At 45.4% G+C, this 17,797-nt stretch overlaps 1 protein-coding gene across 4 annotated transcripts in view; it reads right to left on the bottom strand.

Annotated features, from left to right (window-relative positions):
* L3MBTL3 (L3MBTL histone methyl-lysine binding protein 3) overlaps positions 1 to 17,686 on the bottom strand; it is a 71,215-nt gene extending 53,529 nt beyond the window's left edge. For 2 of the 4 annotated variants that reach the window (XM_029571296.1, XM_029571300.1), the window contains exons 1-6: positions 17,413 to 17,531; positions 11,062 to 11,207; positions 3,946 to 4,132; positions 2,782 to 2,914; positions 1,933 to 2,098; positions 66 to 123 (exon numbers count right to left, since the gene is read on the bottom strand). In XM_029571296.1, coding sequence (XP_029427156.1) covers positions 66 to 123; positions 1,933 to 2,098; positions 2,782 to 2,914; positions 3,946 to 4,132; positions 11,062 to 11,175 — 658 coding nt within the window. In that variant the 5' untranslated portion in view covers positions 11,176 to 11,207; positions 17,413 to 17,531. Of the gene's footprint in view, positions 1 to 65; positions 124 to 1,932; positions 2,099 to 2,781; positions 2,915 to 3,945; positions 4,133 to 11,061; positions 11,208 to 16,532; positions 16,938 to 17,412; positions 17,532 to 17,564 lie in introns of those variants that run through there. The other 2 variants (XM_029571299.1, XM_029571297.1) reach the window with 2 other exon arrangements.
* Between the last annotated feature and the right edge of the window lie 111 nt (positions 17,687 to 17,797).

Genomic DNA, 17,797 nt, shown 5'->3' with positions numbered 1-17,797 from the left:
GGTACTGCAGAGCAGATCTGAGCTCCATTTGGCAGAATTAAAACTGCGTAAAGAAACCGACTTACCTGGTTTAAGTTGTTTTGTATTTCTGCGCCCTTTGAGACTACCGATTTTGTTCTTCTCCTATAGGGAGAAAAGAAAAAAAAAAAGAATAAAAGCAGCTTGGGGGGAACATGGTTATTTTTGGTACAAGCTGCAGAACTGCATATCCTTAAATCTGTTCCATTACTCTGCACAGCAAGTATAAGGAACGCTGCAGAAGGAACCTTTCCACTACCATCCAAGCCTGCAAATATCACATGCATTTCTCACACTGCTGGTCTGACTTTACTATTCACTTTCTTTTCAGTTCTCTGGGGTCCCTTGGGACACTGTTATATGGGAACCACAGGATCATGAAAAGTCAAACAACAATGGTCCTAGTCAAGAACTTGTTTCTCAAAAATAATTTATTTATTTATTTATTTAACACTTTTCTATACCGACCTTCATGGTGGAGACCATATCAGGTCGGTTCACATCGAATAGGGGAACTGAACCAAGAACAGTAACCAAAAACAAAAGGTTGAACATGAAAAAGCAAAGTTACATTTAACAGGGAAATTAAACTTTAACAGGGAAATTAAACAGGGAAATAATGTCTAGAATGGCACTCAAGGTCACAAATGTATATTTCTATTTTAAGTGAGAGTGCTTCTATGTGTCTTGCCTGAAGAAACAAATTTATTGGAGTGAGGAAATGATATGGATTTTTCCGACTAAAACATTTACTTCCTAATAGACCTGCTGGCATTTCTGATGGGTAAACCTGTTCCTGGTAGTTACCCAGGTTTGAAACAAATTGGCTTACTCCTCTGACTGCTGCAGGAAGAAAATGTTGCAAGTTACTAAAATAAGAAGTATACAGCCAGGAATGGAAACATGTAGAGATAAATATCTTAATTATAGTACTGGCTCCTTTTTTGGATTTCATTGCTAAAAATTACTTATTTTCCTCGACAGCCTGAACGCTCATCTTTTTTTTATGCAATTCCTGAAGAGAACTTAGTACCTGATTCACTGAAGGTTTTTCCCATAGACACAAAATAGGAGAAAAGCCTTAATGAATCTGGTCCTTAATGAGGAGAGTTTGATTTGTCTTTAGGCACCTTTTCCATACCTCATGGGGGAGGGGGGAGATTTGCTTTTCATGTAAAGTTTTGAACAAAGAGTTTCTTTTGGCAAGCAAATAGATTGATGTCAAGAAGCACGATTCTGTCCACTATAAAACGTGGAAAAGCTTGCCGGATGATAAAACATTTTGTATGCTTACAACTCTACTGCAGTGGTTCTCAACCTGGTCCTCCAAACAAACACGCAGCAGCCAGTCAGGTTTTCAGGATATCCACAATTAATATGCATGAGAGAGATTTGCATACAATAGAGGCAAGGCTTGCACGACTCATGAATACTCACTCTGGATATCCTGAAAACCGGACTGGGTTAAGAACAACTGCTCTATTGTGGCAGATTTGCACATAGAAGTTATTACTATCCAGAGGAAAGGAGATTAAATTCTCCTAACAGTGACTTCCCTACATATTGTTATTACTTTATGTTTGATAGCTTTTAAAAATTGCGCTTAAAAGTAATTGTCTGACAAGTTATATATAAATGACATCATGGATCAGCTTTAAGTCACCAAGGTGATCACATTCCTTGCGCTGGGGAAAAAAAAAAAAAAACATGTTGAAGATGATCTTCCTCAAGATCAAAATATTTTAAAATTAGATGTTTTCAAAATTTAAGTTCAACATAAAATGATTAGAGGAGATCTGAGTGATTTTCTGAACTCGGGGGGGGGGGGGGGGGGGGAGGACTCAGCACAAATTAAAACATAAGGGAAAAAAATAAACAGATTTCCGGAGCTCGACAAAAACCCAGCTCCTATACCTCATCTTCCTCCATTATTTCTTCTTCATCCCCAGAGTCCAGCAGCAGCTTCCGCTTCCTCCTCAGACGCTGGGGTCGATCCGTGTCCAAGACCTGGCTGATACCAACACCGGAGCTCCGGCTGCTCATCCGACTTCGAACCTCCGAGGGGCTGTCTTTAGATTCTCTGCACGGAAAAAGCGCCCCCCCCCCCCCCAAAAAAAACAAAAACCAAACAAACAAAAAACCAGGCACAGAAATCAGAAGCGAGTCCCATAGGTTGTGTCAATGTTATACATACAGTGCAATGTCTGTGTTTGACACCTTCTACGCCAAACTCACAGGTAAAATTGGAAACCTCCAGCCTCTGCCCACACATAAAAATGATAATATGTATTTAATTTAAAAAAATTTGTAGTCCGCTAATCCAAAAATCTTAGCGGATAACAGTAAAAACACACATAATAAAATCAGCAAACTACAATCAACAAAATATCTAAAATGTACAGAACAAACACATTACAAAAAATATTTTTCTCTTTTACCCCAGAAAAAAAAATATTACATTGTCAGTGCTCACAGCAGTGCTGTAAAATATTACTTCAATTACTGTAATATCCCTGCTTGGAAGAGCTTACGGTCTAAGTTTGAGTGATCTGCTGAAAGTCATGCAGTAAAGCAGAGGGGAATGGAATGGAATGGAAAAGGAAGTCTCCCATCAGTGCTGCCAGCCAGAGCTGTGCAAAAGGGAAAGTATCTGATCCCGGCCATGCTTACTGCTCCCATGCAGCCAGGATTGAGCGAGCAGAAGCTCTGCCTCCTGTGGGTCACTGTAAAGGCTGCTATATCCTAACAGAATAAGATGTGCACCTGTCTCTGTGCTGCTGAGAGCAGGTCCTGCTGCAGAACCTGCCGTTCTCCAAGCTGTTCATTTTCCCAGTGTGTCCGCAGTTCACACAGGCTTTGTCCCCTGGGTTAGAGTCAGACATGCTGCCCTTGGGCACTGCGGAAGAAAAGTGAAAAATTAATGCAGGGGGAAGACATTTACTGAAAATAAACCAAGTAGTGCTACTGGCTCTGCCCTGCAGGGCTACTGCTTAATGCACTACTATCAAACACGATTTTACTACTCTAGGCATATATGCAACACGGTGTGTGGCAGAGGTACAGCTCTTGGCATTCAGAGACTTGAGCTTTAATCACAAGGGACTAGTACAGTCCCAGAGGCAGCTACCTTCCACCAAAGGCTAATCTCGAAACAGTGAGGAGCAAGCACAGGGGATAAAATCCTCATGTTGTCAAATAGATTTTAGAAAAAAGGTCTCGGGCTTCTCTTGCTGAATTCTCTGCCAGATCTGGGCCTCTCAGCAGCGCATTCTCCTTAGAAAGGGAATTAGTTATCTGGCAGAAGCTGCAGAGAGACATTAAGAGGTCTGAGGGCCAAACAGGAACAAAGGCAGCAGTTACATCATTCGAAAGGATGGAAGTGAACCAAGAGAACTGGTGCAGCATCCACTGGAAGCAGAGTAGTCCTGGTCACAGCCTATGGGATGAACAGCATAAAACCTGTCCAGCTGTCACAGCAATCTCTGTTTTTGCATTTTCTTGCTTATGGGACTCAAAGACTATGTATTACTTTCAGGCAGTTTCACTGGTGATACAAATCCTTTCCAATTTATGTTCTTTGCAAACCTTCCTTTTCTACATGCCATTTAAAGAATCTGAATTTAAAAAGGTAGCCTTGAAAGTTATGGAGAAAGGAAATGATAGGAAGGTCACAAACAGAACCAAGGTCACATTCTGCCCATTTTATTACCCCTCTGTGTTATGATGAGGATCCTCACCCCTGGGACAGGGATGTGCACAAGGCTAGCAGCAATATTAGGACAGAGAATTCATGGTGCAGCAAGTGACTTGCTTTAGGGTCAGAGTCAGGGCAAGAGGAAAAAGAGGGGCTATGGGCTAGGGATGGAGGCCAAAGCAGTAGCACAGTCAGAGAGGGGTCGGGAAGAACTGTGGAGGGCGGGCATTTACCTTCTGGCTCAGCAGTGTTGGGGTTTATGGTGGCAGGACTGGCAGCAGCAGGAGTGGAAGCACGAGAATTAAGGCTGGCGGTGGAAGTGCTGGTGGTGGTAGTTATAGTCGGCAAGGCAGGAGATTTTATGGCTTCTGCTTCCAATTCTGTGATAATTTCCAATGTCCCAAATTCACTGAGGCGGAACTGAATGGAACCAAGAAAGAACTTGAAATGAATAAGGAGGAACAGTAGATACTAGCACTAAAAGAGATACCAGTCAGTAAATCTGTCCTATGGACAGCTAGTCTTCAGGCAGTACTATTGCTATAATGCCAGGGATCCATCAGAAAAGTATCATGTTCTAAGGGCTTGCAAGGTGTGGAGGAGAGCACTCTTCATAGCTTCATACAACTAAAGCACCAGCTACAGGAAAACTGGTTCTTACCTGCTCATTTTCATTCCTGTAATACTGCAGATCAGTCCAGACAAGTGGGTTTATGCATCCCTACCAGCAGATGGCGGCAGAGAACACAACTTTGGAACACTGCTACATAACTGAGAGTGCCACCTGCAGTCCCTCAGTATTGAACTGTACCCAAGCTAAGAATAACCCGCAATCCCCCCTCTTTAGGGCGAACGGGACAAGATTAACCTAGGGCTGGCAGCCCCTGAACTGAAAGCCAAACAATATCAGCAAATTCTTATAAACCGCTTGCTCCAAAAAGAAAATACCAAAAAAATCTGTATTTTGCTTTTTTTTTTTTTTTTAAATCATGTGGCCATAAGGGCCCCTGATGCACACTGGCTAACCAGGAAATTTTGTCTTTCGGCCTATGGACTGATCTGCGGTATTACACCAACAAAAGTTAGCAGGTAAGAACCAATTTTCCTTTCCTGTACATACCCAGATCAATCCAGACAAGTGGGATGTACCCAAGCACCCGAAAGACCTGCTCTCAACACACTCTCACCAAAAGAAGCATCCTCATTTGCTCGAACATCCAAACAATAATGTTTAGTAAAGGTATGTAACGAAGACCACACCGTAGTCCTACATATCTCCTGAGGAGACACCAACTGACACTCCGCCCAGGAGGTTGCCTGTGCCTGAGTCGAATGCACCTTGAAATCCACCGGCACCTCACGACCTTTACAGATGTAGGCGGAACAAATGGTCTCCTTCAGCCACCTAGAAATCGTAGCCTTAGAGGCTCTCTCCCCTCTTCTGATTCCACTGAACAACACAAACAGATGATCCAACCTCCGAAAACTATTTGTGACTTTCAAATAATGCAGCAGCGTGCAATGCACATCCAGAAGATGCAGGTTTCTATCCTGCAGCGACCCATCTAGAAAAGCCGGTAGCTCCACCGTCTGATTCACATGAAAGAAAGACACCACTTTCGGCAAAAAGGAAGGGACAGTATGTCCTCTGCAATACACAGAAACGGGTCCTGAAGCTCGGAAATCCGCCGGGCCGAGCAAATGGCCACCAGGAAAAAACACAGTCTTCAACGTTAAATCCTTCACCAAAGCCAGTCGTAAAGGCTCAAAGGGTGCCCTACAGAGAACCCTCACAACCAAATTGAGGTTCCAATTCGAACACACCTTCCAAACCAGAGGCTGCAAATGCTTAGCCCCCTTCAGAAAACGAACATCATGAGGAGCAGCCAAAGACATCCCTGGATTTTGCCCCGAAGACAACCCAAGGCAGATACCTGCACGCTAAGTAAGCTATAGGCTAAGCCTTTGGACAAGCCTTGCTGAAGAAAGGACAAAATGTGTGGGACTCCCAGAGACAATGGGTCCAAATCCTATTGAAGACACCAGGACTCAAACACCTTCCACACTCTACCATACTCCAAAGATGTAGAAGGCCTCCTAGCCTGAAGAATAGTGGAGATCACTGATTCCGAATAGCCCTTCAGGCACAACCTCCTCCTCTCAAAAGCCAAGTCGAGAGACAAAAGAGATCCTCACAATCCGAAAATATAGGTCCTTGACACAGCAGATCCGGCAGATGAGCCAATTGCAGAGGCTCGATCATCAGGTCCACGAACCAAGGACGACAAGGCCACTCAGGCGCCACCAGCACCACGGTCCCGGGGTGCGCCTCTATACACCTTAGCACTCGACCAATGAGCGGCAACGGAGGAAACACAGAGAAGAATCCTGGTTGGCCACGGGTATCGAGTCCTATTGACCCGAGCTCCCTTCAATGACTGAAGAATCTGTCATCTTTGCATTGATTTGCATTGCCATGAGATCCAACTGATCTCACCTGGCGCAAATGTGATTCCAGGCTTCCGGGGCCAGCTCCCACTCTTCGGGATCTAGCTGCTGAGAAAGTCCACCTGCAAGTTGTCCACTCCCGCAACATGTGAGGCCGCAATCCCCTCGAGATGCCACTCCGCCCACTGAAACAAAAGTTGAGTCTCCCGAGCAACAGAGCAACTCTTCATTCCTCCTTGCCAATTTATGTAAGCCATTGTTGTCACATTGTTGGAGAACACTCACAGCATCTGCTCCTGGACTACCATCAAGAATGCCTCCAGGGCTCTGCGTACCGCCCTCATCTCTATAAATTGATTGACCAGGATGCTTCTGCCATTGACCAAAGTCCCTGGGCAGATCGACCCAGGCACACTGCTCCCCAGCCCTTGAGACTGGCATCCGTGGTGAACCCCACCCAGTTCAGAGGCTCCAGATCCACTCCTTTCTCCAGGTTACTCCTCAATAGCCACCACAAAAGATTGAATCTGGATTCTCTTTGCAGAGGTAACAGCAGTGATACTTTTCCAACAAGGGACTCCACTTGGACAACAGCGCCCTTTGTAATGGCGACATGTGAGCAAAGGTTCACGGAACCAAATCAGACATGGAGGCCATGGAGCCCAGCACCTGCAGGTAGTGCCAAACCTTTGGCACAAACAGACTCAACAGCCTCTGTATCTGCACTTACAACTTCATCAATCTGTCCGCCATCAAGAACACCTTGCCTTGACAGGTATCCAAACGAGTGCCTAGATACTCCAAAGTCTGAGACAGAATCAGGTGACTTTTCACTGTATTGATCACCCACCCCAGAGAACTGAGGGTGGTCATTACGCGCTGTACTAACTGACAACACTCTTCCTCCATCTTTGCTCGGATAAGCCAATTGTCCAGATATAGATGTACCAGAATCCCTTCCCATCTCAGGGATTCTGGTACATCTGGCCGCTGCCACAACTACCATCACCTTTGTGAAGGTTCGGAAAGCCATAGCCAAATCAAAGGGCAGAGCCTGAAACTGGAAGTGTCATCCCAGCACCATAAAAAACAGAGAAACTTCTGATGGTCTTCCCGGATAGGAAAGTGCAGATAGGCCTCGTCAGATCCAGGGATGCAAGGACTTCTCCTTTGCGGACCGCTGCTATCACTGTACAAAGCATCTCCATCTGAAACCAAGGTACTCGTAAGTCTACATTTACCTTTTGTAAATCCAAAATGGGATGGAGAGTGCCTTCCATCTTCAGCACCACGAAATAAATGGAGTACCTTCCCCGTCCCTGTTCATTCCGCAGAACCGGAGTGATGGCCTTTAAGCTTAGCAACCTTCACAGAGTCTGTTCCCTGGCGGCTCTCTTGCTGCAGGAGAGACAGTGAGACTCCAGAAAGGCCTCTCTGACCTGATGCGAAAATTCTAAGGTGTAACCCTGCTTTACGAGCTCCAGCACCCACTGGTCCGTTGTGTCCTGGTCCACTCCTCGTAAAAGCTGGATAACCTGCCCCCTACCGGCTACAGTCTGGCCTCATCGTGAGGCCTTACCACCTCTAGACCCCGGCCGGAAACGCCTCTGGAGGATCTGCTGGTGCATTGGGGTTGAAACCCATGTTTCAACCCCAAAAATGTGGCCCCTTTTCCGGGACGAAACAGCCTTGACTCCCGAAAAAGGGATCGGGTGGAAAAACCTGCTTAGGACTCTTCCTATCCTCAGGCAACTGGTTTCCCTTAAATTCCCCGAGGGACTTCTTCAGCTAATCCAGGTCCTCCCCAAAGAGCAACTTTCCCTTAAAAGGGAGATTGCACAATTGCACAATTAGACCTTAGAAGACAGATCCGCCGACCAATTGCGCAGCCAAAGAAGCCGGAGCGCCAAAACTGACGAGACCATACTCCTGGCGGAGGTATGCACCAAGTCATACAATGCATCAGCCACACCAGCTTCCAGCCAAGCTGCTTGATCGGGGCTGAACATCCTGCCAGACTCCCACTCCTGTTACTTCTGTATCCAGCATAAACAGGCTTGCTGCATCATACTGGCACACACTGCGACCTAGAGGCTCAAGGCAAATACCTCGCAAATGCATTTCAACTGGCCCTCCAACTTGCAGTCCTGCACATCCTTAAGAGGAGCCAAACCTGCGACTGGAATCGTGGAAATCTTGGTCACCGCCGCATCTACCTTGGGAGTCTAAGCACTCCAAATGCTCCTCCAGCCAAGAACAGAGCATCGCCATGGCCCTACCGACCATTAAGCCTGTCACTGGGGAATCCTATTCCCGGCTGATCAGCTTCTGTATCTTCTTAAGCAAAGAAAAAGCCGTAGGTGAACCTCGCAGTCCATCCAGGACTGGAGTGACCCATTCATTGTCCGACTCCTCCTGAGTCCGCTTCACACCCAATTCCTCCAACACCTGGGGAATGAGAGGGCGCAGTTCTTCCTTCTTAAACAGCTGGGCCACCTGAGGGTCATCCCCTTCTGGAATGGCCTCATCAAGGTCCAGATCTTCCTCATGCAAATCAGCATCTGGCAGCTGACCCTCCTCGGGCTCTTCGTCCGGATCTGCCTGCAGTGAGCCTGGATCCAGCAATTCATCTGACTCATCCATGTCCCTAGCGAGTTTGCTTACTCTGAACCGGTGCCACCCTCAGCGCTGCAAGGCCTCCACCACACTGCCCACCAAAGCCATTCTCGGTTGCTTGGGCAAGGCGGGGCACAGCCCCTTGGACCTCTTAACTCCCACTCCCTTCCTAGCCAGGAAGGCCCTGTAGAGAAGCAGGATAAATTCTGGGGAGAAATCCTCCAGATCGTCCCCCTAAGGCAGAAGACTGTCCCCAGAATCCACTACCTCCTCACTGTCAGCCCCAGCAACCTGCACAGCAGGAGAAAGCGGAGGAGGGGAGGAACCGGAGGCCCAGCCCGGGACGGCCCCTGAAACACAATCCTCTGCAGGCACAGCTGGAGGGGGAGTCCCCCCCTGCACTACAGTTGCAGCTGGCGAAGTGCGGGTAAACCTTTGCTCCTGCACCCCCCCCACCCCCCCCCCCGCGCAGAGGAGCCCCCGGCTCCCGAAGCACATCCGGTGCAAAGGGAGCGGGAATCGAGGAGAGCCGAACAGCGCTTGCAGGTTCTGCATGCCACCACCCGCAATTTCACAGCCAAGGCGCGACGAGGTCGGCTTTTCGCGCTGCTAAAATAACGCCTCCCAGCAGCAGGCCACACCACGAGGGAGCCGGTCGGGCCTGGGCGGTAAAAATAAACACCGCACGTCAGGGTCGCAGCTGGCCAGGGCACACGACAAAATACAGCCGTCCCGCCAAAGTTTCCCCACCTGGGAAATCAGCCACCAAACCGCAGCACTTGCCTCTCCTCCTCCTGAGGTATAAGACAGCCCCTGGCTGCCTAACCGCCCCGCTGTGCACTGAGGCCTAAACAGTCTTTCTAAATTTTCCTCTTTTTTTTTTTTTTTTTTAAATAAAACTTAATCCAACTAATAGAAATAAACACAGAAAACAAAGGGTACTTCCCTTTGAAGAGGCAGTGGCAGGCAAGAGGAGAGCACAGAGAATCGGAGGGAGCCAGTCCCCTGGCTATCAGAATCTCTGGTACCATGGGCTAGCACAGCCAGGAGTGTCCAACCGCCCCCCCCCCCCCCCCCAATTCGCCTGGCTCCACTCGAGGGATGGCCCACCAAGGAACCTAACACCTCAAGGAGCTGCTCAAACTTCCAACAAGCGAAAACACCCTCTCAGTCAGGACTGCAGGTTTTGCACTTCTACCGTCTGCTGGAGACAGAGAAATACTGAGGGACTGCAGGTGGCGCTCTCAGTTATGTAGCAGTGTTCCAAAGTTTTGTTCTCTGCCTCCATCTGCTGCTAGGGATGCACAAACCCACTTGTACAGACCCAGATCTGTCCAGACAAGAGTGGTCATAGAGAAGCACAGATGAATTCAATCTCAGTACAAGTCAAACACATAGGGTTAGCTTGCTGGCTCAGTGGCAGCGCTGTGCCCTGCTATGCAAGAGACCCCGGTTTGATTCCCAGGCCACACTTCCATCCCCCAAACCAGCCAGGGATGTTATGAAAGCAGTGTTCACAGCTCCTGGGTTGGAAGGGTGGAGAAGGGAGCCTCAGCCATCACTCAGAAGGTCAGGCTTAGGGTCCACATTAGCTGAGCTCTAGGAGGAGGTGCAGTTTGTGGCTCCTGGCCAAGGACTATCACTGCAATGGATGGACCAAATGTGGAGGGGGGGGATGTGAAAATAAGGGAATAAACTCTGGGTAGTTGCACATAAATGCTCAGGGTGCAATAACCCAACAGAAGCTGGTTCTGATTGAGCTGGAAGCCCAAAAACGCAAAAAGAAAATGATGGGGGCCAATGAAAAAATGTCATACCCACAGTTCCTACACCATGGAAATGTCTTAAGAAGTTTAGAATATGTTCTCTCTTGAGTTTTATGGCCCAATGAGTGCTTAAAAATAGAAACTTCAATTTGAAAACTAAGAATTTGTAGATCATTCCCCTTACATAATACACCTATCATTTACTAACCAATGGCAGAGCAACTTTTTCAGCAACCGGTAACTCTTCAAAGTGCTCTGCTGTCATTAATGTTCCAAGAAAGCCAACTGAACAGATCAAAAACAGACCACAGGATTAAAAAGTTGACTTTTTAATTAAAAAGAGAAAGAAAAATGTGTATAGTTCACCCTAAGACAATCTGCACAAATAATATACAAAAGGTGTGAACTAAGACAAGTCTAGTAACCCAAGAACTAGCAGCCGAGTGACTTCCTGGCTAGACACACTAAGGTCATACGAAACATTACAATCAATGCCAATAATGCTTCTCTTTTTCTTACTCTGATATTGCTTCCCGGAAGTGTGGCGATCCCGTCCTTCCAGTCCAAGGCACTCATTACATCGAAGTCCTGAGCTGTTGTTGTGTCCTTTCGTTCCGAGACATTGTGGTCCATCTTCCAGATGAAATCGTATCCTTGAGAAACAACTATAGCAGTTGTTAAAAAACAATGAGAGAGAGAGAATGTGAGAATGAGCTAGGTTGAGACCATCACCATCACTTTCTCCTCAAGGCATTAACATGAAAGATAACGTATGATGAACCTTTACATTTTCTGCCAATTTTTTACTTTTTTTTTTTTTTCGTTGAATCTATTTGTTTTATGGTTAAGTCTCCACTGTTCCTAATTTCCTTTAGTCTTTGGCTTAACAAAATGTTCTTTGTACTGACAAAGTTGCTCTGACAAAATGTTTACATTGATATGTAAGACCATAAGAACATAAGAAAATGCCATACTGGGTCAGACCAAGGGTCCATCAAGCCCAGCATCCTGTTTCCAACAGTGGCCAATCCAGGCCATAAGAACCTGGCAAGTACCCAAACATTAAATAAATCTCAAGCTGATATTCCTTATTAATTAATAGCAGTTTAAGGATTTTTCCTCTAGGAACTTATCCAAACCTTTTTTAAACCCATACTAACTGCTGTAACCACATCCTCTGGCAATGAATTCCAGAGCTTAATTATGCACAGAGTGAGAAAGAATATTCTTTGTTTTAAATTAGCTACTTGCTAACTTCATGGAGTGCCCCCCTTGTCCTTGTATTATCCAAAAGAGTAAATAATCGATTCACATCTACCCACTCAAGTCCTTTCATGATTTTGTAGACCTCTATCATATCTCCCTTTCATTCGTCTCTTCTCCAAACTGAACAGCCCTAACTTCCTTAGCATTTCCTCATAGGGCAGCCGTTCCATGCTCCTTATCATTTTGGTCGCCCTTCTCTGCACTTTCTCCTCTGCAACTATATCTTTTTTTTTTTTTTTAGATGCGGCAATCAGAACAGCACACAGTATTCAAGATGCAGTCTCACAAAATCCTACCTATCCATCTATGAAAAAAAGGTATCAGTTTCAACTTGTTTATTGACTTTTCTCCCACTACGGTCTAATGTGCATAAAATCTCTTACTACAGTCAGTACAAACAGGATGGATGTTACGTTAGTTTATAGAGATGTGCATTCATTACATCTGTTTCAGCAGTACCTGTGTACCTCACGGACTTTATTGTTCACGGGTAAAAAACAGAGATTATTAAAATACACACAGACTGAGTTATGCACATTTTTACCTGTGTACCGTAAAGTCTGAGAGGCATGCATGTACCACCAAAACGGATATAGTGAATGCACATCCCTATTAGTTTACTTGAATGCATAGAAATAAAAGGCCAACCAAAAATATTCAAGATGTTACCTTTTTATTGGGCTAACATTTCTTGACTAGTTTACAGGGGTTACACGCCCTACATCATGCCGAAACTTAAAGGCCAATGTCCTAAGTCAGTCTTCTTCAAGGTAAGGCCTGCGGACCCCCAGTCCGACCCCCGCTGAAGTTCCCAATTTGCATTTTCCCACTCCCGCCCCCCCCCCCAGTCATAACGAGGAAAACAGGATACTTCTGTCGCAGGCCAAAGATGCAAAAAAGAGGTATCTCAGTGGGCTTGTGCCAGTGGAAGAGTTAACAGGAAAGGAGGGACAGAAGAAGTGGCTATGATTGCATTTTCCAGCACCAGACTAGAGGAGACACCGTTGATCCTGTGAAACAGCCAGCTTCCTGCACTCACCCTGTGAGAGAGGCTGCTGTGGAGTGGGAAGAAGTTGAGGATTTGGAAAAAGGGAGAGGAAGAGTGCTGGGGATAGGTGGAGGAGTTTGAATGAGACTAGAGACCGGGTTAAGCGAAAAGAATGGCACAAGGTAGAGGGGACATGAAATCACTGGCACACGCCAGCTGAAAGTTTTGTTGGCCTGTGGCCCTACACAGGAAAATTTGTCAGCCCTCCACTAGACCCTTTGGAGGCTTAAAAATTAAAAACTGTGTTAACAGTAACTAAGTGGTAATTAGATAACCTGTGTTATCTAATGCAAGCAGTTTGCATGCATTAAAGTTACTATTAACAGGCATACACTAGTGTTGTGAGATGCAACAGTATGACAAATAGGAAATGCGCTATTAGTACAGAGAACACATATTAAATCATACAAAATTTAATGCAAATACATAAAAGCAGTGGTATTTACACCTCGCCCTCAGAAGGCCACAAACAGGTCTAGTTTTCAGTATATCCATAATGAATATGCATGAGATAGATTTGCATACAGTTGAAGCATTATGCATGCAAATTTATCTGATGCATATTCATTAGCGATATCCTAAAAACATGACCTGTTTGCAGTCCTTGCGGCTGGGAGTGAATACCACTACATTAAAGCAAAAAAAAAAAAAAAAATTTTAAATACACCTCAGGTATGTGTAATTAAAGTTTTGCATTACCATCTACATTAGCTTGCACACTTTTACATGTATACTCTACCATTTGCATTAACACACACATTGGCAATTAAGGTGTTTGGTTTTTTTTAATGTTAACAGTTTAGTACAGAAGTGACCAACTCTGGTCCTTGAGAACCACAAACAGGTCAGGTTTTCATGGTATCCATAATGCATATGCATGAGAGATTTGCATACATTGGAGGCAGTGCATGCAAATCTATTTCATACATGTTCACTATGAATACCTTCAAAATCCGGCCTTTTTGTGGCTCTCAAGAACCAGAGCTGGCCAACCCTGGTTTAGTATAATGGCCCTGAAATGAGTCTCTTGACTCTCTTGATTAAGGAAGTTTAACTCCCAAAAACTACTCAAGAAATACAATAAAAGTAAGGCATTGGAGTTGAGGAGTAGCTTAAGGGTTACAGCAGCGCATCCGAAATCCAGAGTTTAAATCCTACTGCTGCTCAATCAGGCTGATACGGAAAGAAACGCTCTCCCGGCACGCGCACAGGCCAGTGTCCTGGGCGTGTGATCCAGTAAAGAAAAATATGCTAATTAGAGCCCACGGTAAAAGGAGGCACTAGGGACACTAGTGCATCCCTAGCGCCTCCTTTTTGACAGGAGTGGCGGCTGTCAGCGGGTTTGACAGCTGATGCTCAATTTTTCCGGCGTCGGTTCTCGAGCCTGCTGACAGCCACGGGTTCAGAAACCGGACACCGGCAAAATTGAGCGTCCGGTTTTCAACCTGCGAGCCGCGGGATGATTTTAAATTTTTTTTTTTTAATTTTAAATTATTTTTTACTTTTGGGACCTCGGACTTAATATCGCCATGATATTAAGTCGGAGGGTGTACAGAAAAGCAATAAAAACTGCTTTTCTATACACTTTCCCGGTGCCGGGAGAAATTAACACCTACCTTTGGGTAGGCGCTAATTTCTGAAAGTAAAATGTGCAGCTTGGCTGCACATTTTACTTACTGAATCGCGTGGGAATAACTAATAGGGCCATCAACATGCATTTGCATGTTGCGGGCGCGATTAGTTTTGGGGGGGGGGGGGGGGTTGGCCGCGCGTTTTCGACACGCTATTACCCCCTTACTGAATAAGGGGTAAAGCTAGCGCGTCAAAAACACGCGTCCAAACACAGGTTAACAGTGCGCTCTGCCGGAGCGCACTGTATTGTATCGGCCCGTTTGTGACTTTGGACAATCAGTTTAGCCTCCATTATCTCAGGTACAAATTATAAGCCCTCTGGGGATAAGGAAATACCTATAGTAGCTGAAGATAATCCGCTTTTAAGTGCGGGCAGAATATAAATCAAATATATAATTTTTTTGTTGTTATTTCCATATAGTGGATAAAAGCGTCAACAAGCTAAGGAGCCGATGCAATAAAGTAAGATACCTTGGCGTGATCCTCGACAACCGGATGAATCTAAAGAAAGCCATCAACAATACAACTAAAGACTGCTTTTACAAACTCCAAGTTCTAAAAAGGCTTAAACCCCTCCTCTACCCTTACGACTTCAGGACAGTCCTCCAAACCATGCTGTTTGCCAAGATTGACTATTGTAACACACTCCTCCTGGGGCTTCCTCGTTCAACCACTAATCCACTACAGATGTTACAGAACGCGGCAGCCAGAGTCTTGACCAACACCAATCGTGGAGACCACATTACGCCCGTTCTACAGAACCTACACTGGCTTCCAATAAACCATAGAATTTTATACAAATCCCTCACCATAATCCACAAACATCTCCAGCTTGACCTCCAGATCCCACTCAGACTCCACACCTCCACCAGACCAATTAGAGAATTGTACAAAGGATCACTACACATCCCCTCTGCCAAAGCATCTTGCTACACAGCCACCAAAGAACGAGCATTCTCGATAGCAGGTCCCACCCTCTGGAACTCTATCCCACCAGACCTCAGATTGGAACCCTGCTTACAAACATTCCGGAAAAAAACTTAAAACGTGGCTTTTCCGCCAAGCTTTCCTATAACAGGTCCGACTTTAAAAACCTTTTTATTTTACTTCCTCGCTAGACATGTACCTAGCCCTGCTTTATTCTACACAAAATGGTTATTTATTTATACAAATGGTTATTCTCTCCCTTCCTCTTCCTTCCTGCGTCCAAGTTTTTGATACACCTTGTTAAATGTAACTTTCTGACTCCTGTAAAGCCCCATTGTTAAACAGTTGATAATGTATGTTAACCCTTGGTTCATTGTAAACCGATCTGATATGACTCAGGTCATGAAGGTCGGTATATAAAAGAATTAAATAAATAAAATAAATAAATAAAGGCGCGTTGAATGCGGGCACATGGTGCCCCAAAGGGGGGGGGGCACCATGCAATATTTAAATTAGGGGGTCATGCTAGGAAGGAGCACTAGGGTCGCTTGCGACCTTAGCACCTCCTTCCTAGCATGACCCGCCGCGGCTGCCTGTCTGCCAGTAATGAAAACGGCCCCCCGAGTTTATCGGCAGCGGTCTGCAGAGTAATTTATTTTTATTTTTTTTTGCTTTAAAGTAGTTTTTCTGCTTTTCTGTACTTCTTTTCAATGCGCTGAGCTATTAACGCCTGCTCCTGGCAGTCATTAATATCTGAGCGATAAATGTGCATCTGAGACATTTATCTTTTTGCATTGGAAGTGAATGAGTAATAGGCTCATTCACGTGCATTTGCATGTGATGAGCGCTATCTCATTCGCTCCGCATTAGACGCTCGTTAAATAGGCACTAATCCCCTTATTACATTTAGGGGATTGATAGGCGCCTATTTTTACCCGCGTCTAACTGCTCCTGAACAGTGCGCTCGGCATATTGCATCGGCCCCACAGTGAAACCCGTGTAAATTCTTCACTGAAATCAAAGCAGGGAGGTAAGAGGGAGCCTTGTTAGTTTGCTAACAAATAAATAAATAAAAACGTTTTCTAAAAGAAAGTCAAGCGAGAAGTTGGACACTTACGCTAGTGGATATGTACAAAGGTACCGAGAAGGTCCCTTTACTTTATAATTTGATTTATGAGTCTCCCCTCTCTTGGTGGGGCCCAACAAGCTTTCCACAGCATTCCAACATAAAATAAAGTACACGCATCATTATCAGAAAAGAAAAAAAATTCCAACCCAACCAGTAATTAAATCATTCGTAGAAAGGCATCGAGAAGTCGCAAACAAGACACCAAACACATCCTAATAACTTTCTGGTAAGTAACATTGTACGACCCGGCTGGGCCGACGAGATTGCCTCCTAATAACATTATTATGATTATTATTAATTAGCCTGCAAATAAGAGGCAGCCGCGCGCAGGATGCTCCCCGCACAAACGTCACAGAAAGGTCACGCGCAACCTCAAGTCATCTTTCGGTCCCAGGGAGAAAAGTCTCGCAACTTTCACAAATTTAAAAAAAAAAAAAAAAAAAAAAGTTTCGTGCCGGCGCCCCCGGAACTGAGGCTGCGAGAAGGAAGCTCGTCCAACTTTCCGGTCCCGGTCCGGCCCGGCCGCCCGGTGTCGCTCTTGCTCCGATCCAAGCGGGGTTGAAGGTTTTATTTTGGTTTTTTTTTTTACGAGCGGTCCCGGATGAGGAAAGTGAAAATAATAATAATCATTACAAAAATTGTTTAAAAATAATAAAAAAAAAAAAGTTATTGACCAATGGTCCGCTTTATAGCGCGCCCCCTTCTCCCAAACCCCCAAAAGTAGTCTCGCTCCACCACCTCCGATTCCGCGAAACCGGCGTTACCCCCCTCCCCCCCCCCAAAAAAAATATTAAGTTCACCAACCCCCTCTTCAGAAAGCGGGCAAAAGCGACCCCAAGAGTCGTCGTCCCCCCCCCCGCCAACAAACCTCGTCCGCCGCCTCGGCGAAATAAAATATTTAAAATAAGAAAAAAAAAAACTTTCTGAAAAAGAAAAATTATAAAGGATCCTCCTCCTCCTCCTCCCGACTCTTCCTACAGCGGCGGGAGGGCGGAGGGAAGAGACTAGGAGCCCACCTACCTTCCTCCTTTAAAGGGACACCTGAGGAGATGGGGAAGGGGGGGGGAAATATATATTATTTTCTTTACATATTTTTTCTATCTTCATTTCCTGGTTAGTAATGGAAAGAGGGTGGATTTTTTTTTTGTTATTATTTTATTTATTTATTTATTTGCATTTCCACACAGTCCCCGTCATGGAGGGAATGAAAAGCGCGCTGAGAATTTTACCACAGAGCCGAGGACTGACGGCGA

This window comes from Rhinatrema bivittatum, chromosome 11 (genome assembly GCF_901001135.1).
Source record: "Rhinatrema bivittatum chromosome 11, aRhiBiv1.1, whole genome shotgun sequence".
In the NCBI taxonomy this organism is placed as follows: domain Eukaryota; kingdom Metazoa; phylum Chordata; class Amphibia; order Gymnophiona; family Rhinatrematidae; genus Rhinatrema; species Rhinatrema bivittatum.
This window is presented reverse-complemented; position numbering and strand designations above follow the sequence as displayed.